General features: G+C 30.6%; 1 protein-coding gene across 1 annotated transcript; it reads left to right on the top strand.

Moving 5' to 3' along the window:
* The first annotated feature begins 2,599 nt into the window (after positions 1–2,599).
* LOC106109214 lies at positions 2,600–4,177 on the top strand. The gene is made up of 2 exons (XM_013290624.1): positions 2,600–3,072; positions 3,362–4,177. The coding sequence occupies exons 1-2, from the start codon at positions 2,740–2,742 to the stop codon at positions 3,830–3,832; spliced, it is 804 nt and encodes a 267-aa protein (XP_013146078.1). The 5' UTR covers positions 2,600–2,739; the 3' UTR covers positions 3,833–4,177.

Genomic DNA, 4,177 nt, shown 5'->3' with positions numbered 1-4,177 from the left:
TGGCACGCTCACCAGTCGCAGACCAGATCTTCATCACGGACGTGACTGTCAACCTGCAGACGGTCACCATCAGGGAGTGCCGCACAGAGAAGGGCTTCTTTAGAGCGCGCGAGACAAAATCCCTCGACGTAACGTAAACCTCGGCTATTTTTGGACCTTGTACAGATTTAGGTAGCTAGTATTTATTTAGTCTATAATTTGATTATATGACGTGTCGACGTGACCCCCATTCCTAATTGTGTAGGCCTAACTGGGGGGCGAGCGGTGACCTCACGCCAGGTACCTCAAGCGCAATAATTACCACCAATAAGTACATGTGAATAGGCAAATTATTGTCAATTGTTGAGAATAGATACCTTTATTATATTTGTTAAATTAATAAATAACGGCTGGTCGACGAAGCTTCCAGTAAGCACTTAACTTTATAGCTCTGTATGTTTGTAAATTAGATTTTTTATGCCTATAAACTTGTAATACATATGTAATAGTACCTAATTGTAGTACAGACGAAGAAAATGACGCTAAAACGAACCTTATCTGTTTTACTAATGCCTACAAAATGTATGTGAATACAATAACATCGAAAGTTTTAAATGTACAAAAGTGTTTGTTCCAAAGTCACCTTGGCGAGATTTATATTGTAAATATGTGCATATACGATGTACCTATGTATGTATATAAAACTGGCTATGTTGCTTTCGTATCTTTTTTATTGTTATACTCTCTACACTAAGGAGTCTGATTTTTATGGTAGAAATAAACTTACGATTGTACAAACTATTCCATTATTGAAATAATATAGAGTTCAATGAAATCTATTTTTCTAAATAAAACAATTGTAACATATTACTATATTAATAAAATAGAATCTCTATTCCTCATTTAGTTTATTAGAATATTTTATGAATGTGATTAAATGAATTGTACTGAACTCCTATGAGTTTCCACTGTGGCAACACTTGTGCTAACACATTTTGTTTTTCTTTGCTAAAGAAAATGTATGTAGCTTGTGTTTGTTCAATGGAAACCCATAGACTAACAATGAACTTTTTTAATTTCAATATCATAAAATATAAATGAATTCGTTTTACATTATTTTGTTGTTGTTATTTATGAAAACTTAATTTTAATGTACATTTATATAATGTGAACTTTATATAGCAAAATTGGATTGACCATGTAATGTGATAATTTGTGTTAAGTTAGGGAAAATTTAATTTATAAATGCATGGTTTTCGTTTTTATAATTTTTTTAATAAGCTGTATTTTATTTGTATTGTATATTAATATGAAGTTTTTACAATTTCGTTAATTTGAATCTATTTGTTTATATTTGCATTATTGATATTTGCTATATAAAGTTTACATTTTTTTTATTATTTTGCTAGTATTAGGTTATTTATGTATCCCCTGTGCGATATTCTGTAGACAAAGTCTATTAATATACTTTTATGATATTATCTGCAACATGAAGTTTGTATTTAAACAGTGTTTGAATTATAATTGTGGGTTTCAAATGTCAGTACAAATCCTGTTATATATTTTTTTCAAGAAGTCTGAAAATATACATTGTCATGTATATTTGTATACTTTGTCTTGTGTTTTCTAAGCTAGTGGAAATCCACGGTTCAATATGTTTAAAATAAACTGATTGTTTTAACTATTTGACTCAGTTTTTAAGTTAATTAAGTTTTATTGTAATCCTGAACGCTGCATGTGTTCCTTTTATTGTTATATAACTTGGTTCCTCGTAATATTTAGTGCTGTATTGTCATATTAACTTGTGTTTGTGACAAATGCATTAACGGATGAATTTTATGCTTATTTGTACATAATGTAAATATTGTATTGTAGAGTATCACTTGTTTTATAATGTGATAGACTTCTCACATTGTAGTCTGTAAATAAATGAGAATGATTTAGATTTGTCTTATTTTATTAAATAAAATTGTCACCCTATTATATTGCCTCTTATATTTTATGCCTGATGGTATTAATGAAATTGGTTTTGTCTGGACTAAGGCAAAAACTTTATAACAATTCACACGCTCCAACCATCTAAAGACTTAACGAAACTCTAGCCTAATTTACATTTTAACAAGTACAGTAGCGAGTAAGTAAGAGATTTATTAACGGTAAAGGAGCACACTATAGATCGAGAGTAGGATAGCAAGTAAAATAATAATGGAACCTACAACCATCTAGAACCTAGGTTTTCTTCAGTAATTTTTATTTTTACCGTTAATTCTAAAGCGTACTTGTATACAAAGTCAAAGAACATTACTTTTTTTTTTTCAAATATACGAAAAAGGCGGCGATATTGTCAATATATAGACGTCACGATAGTAGAAACTCACCGTTATACAAAAACAAGCAGTTATACAAGTCTTTTTAAACGCAGAAAAATAGATGGCGCTAAACAAAAAACATTAAATAAAATAAAAATTATCTTAAAGCAAATGTAATAAAACTATCCGTTTAGATGTTTTTAAAATGTAATTTGGACTTAACTGTATTGACAGAAGCACATAATTTTATAACATGTTCAGTAACAAGTAATGACAACACTAGATCTGTCAACTAACAAATCAATGTGCGCGTCGCAACATCTCGTCATCTCGCTACACTGCAGTATCAGCGACTCAAAAACGCTGTTTAGCAAACGATCTCACGATCGATCGCAAACTGTTCATACAGTTTGTTAGGATTTGTAGTTAACTTTATCGAATAAATCGTGCGATGGAGTGGGAGTGGACCAAAGACAAAACTTTGAAACTAATTGAATTGTTACAAGTGAACGCAAGCCTCTGGAACCCTTCGTTATGTGACACACGTAGAGAGAAACAGAAAAGAAAAGAAGAATTACGTGCTATTGCTGATATATTAGGAATATCTGTGCCTGATACAACGAAAAAGATACAGCATTTACGAACTCAGTACAATAGAGAATCTGCAAAAGAAGCGCGCGTTAACGCAGAGGATCCTAACGATAGATATGTCAGTAACTGGTACGCTTACGAATATCTTCATTTCATGAAAGATTCGAGTAAAGTCTACAAAATACTACAATCTGTAAGTATTGATAGATACATAGATAGATAAAGCCTTTATTTGCTACATATTACAATTTTTACAACTTATTAACAACAATATAAATAATAAAAGTAATTAAAAATATCTATGAAAATACTTTATTTTACTTATTTTCATAAGTATTGCTACATTGACTTTAAAAACAAATATATCATAACTAAAAGAAGCTCCCACTTATAAACATTGTTTTCTATACAAATTTTATTAAACTGATAAATTGCAATATGATCATGCTTACAATTAAAACAAATTAATATTTGAACTACAGGTGGATTTACCAGACAGCATATCAAGTCAAAGTGACACCACATCGGCATTGACAGACTGCAAACTTTTTAATTTATCCCCACCTCACAAAGTTGCAAGAACAGAGGTACTTCATCCAGTGAAATCAGAAATAGTACACCAATCATCACCGAGACATCGAGATGAATTTTCTGTGTTCGGAGAATACATCGCTAATGAGTTAAGATCATTAAAAGGTGAGAAAAATCTGCTTGTTGCTAAGAAAAAGATACAAGATGTTATATTTGAGGTTAAAATGGGTATGATGAATGAAGGGAGGGTAGAACAAAGTACTACTTGTACTGTATTTGCTCATGCTAGTCAGCCAAGTTCACTTCATTCAAGTAAATTGTATACAGCGCCTGTAATGACAGCACCACCTACGACTGGTATCGGTGAAATCATTATAAATGGGCCTTGCCATTATTCAAATTTTAAAGTTGATACCCAATAGCAGTGTCCTCCACTTCCCAACGGGGAAGTGGACAAAAATGATGGCTATGCTATTACAAATTAAGTGTACAATGTTTTGTCTTGAAATTTGTTAATAAAATGTAATTACTATTATTAAAATTGCAGTACATTGGTAATTTTTACTGTGAAACATTTTATAAATATTTGCAATTTAAACAAAGATGTTAACATTGATTTAAATTAATTAGGGTCCTAATGAAAGTGTACAGTTTGGCTAAATTTTGTATTTTGCCTGACAGATAACAGAGATAAGACTTATTTTAATATCAACAGAACATATTGTTTATTTATATACTTAAATGTAAGTATTTTTGTAAACATTTTA

This window comes from Papilio polytes, unplaced genomic scaffold (genome assembly GCF_000836215.1).
Source record: "Papilio polytes unplaced genomic scaffold, Ppol_1.0 DF821289.1, whole genome shotgun sequence".
Classification (NCBI taxonomy): domain Eukaryota; kingdom Metazoa; phylum Arthropoda; class Insecta; order Lepidoptera; family Papilionidae; genus Papilio; species Papilio polytes.
The sequence above is the reverse complement of the archived record's forward strand: the minus strand, read 5'-3'. Positions and strand labels throughout refer to the sequence as shown.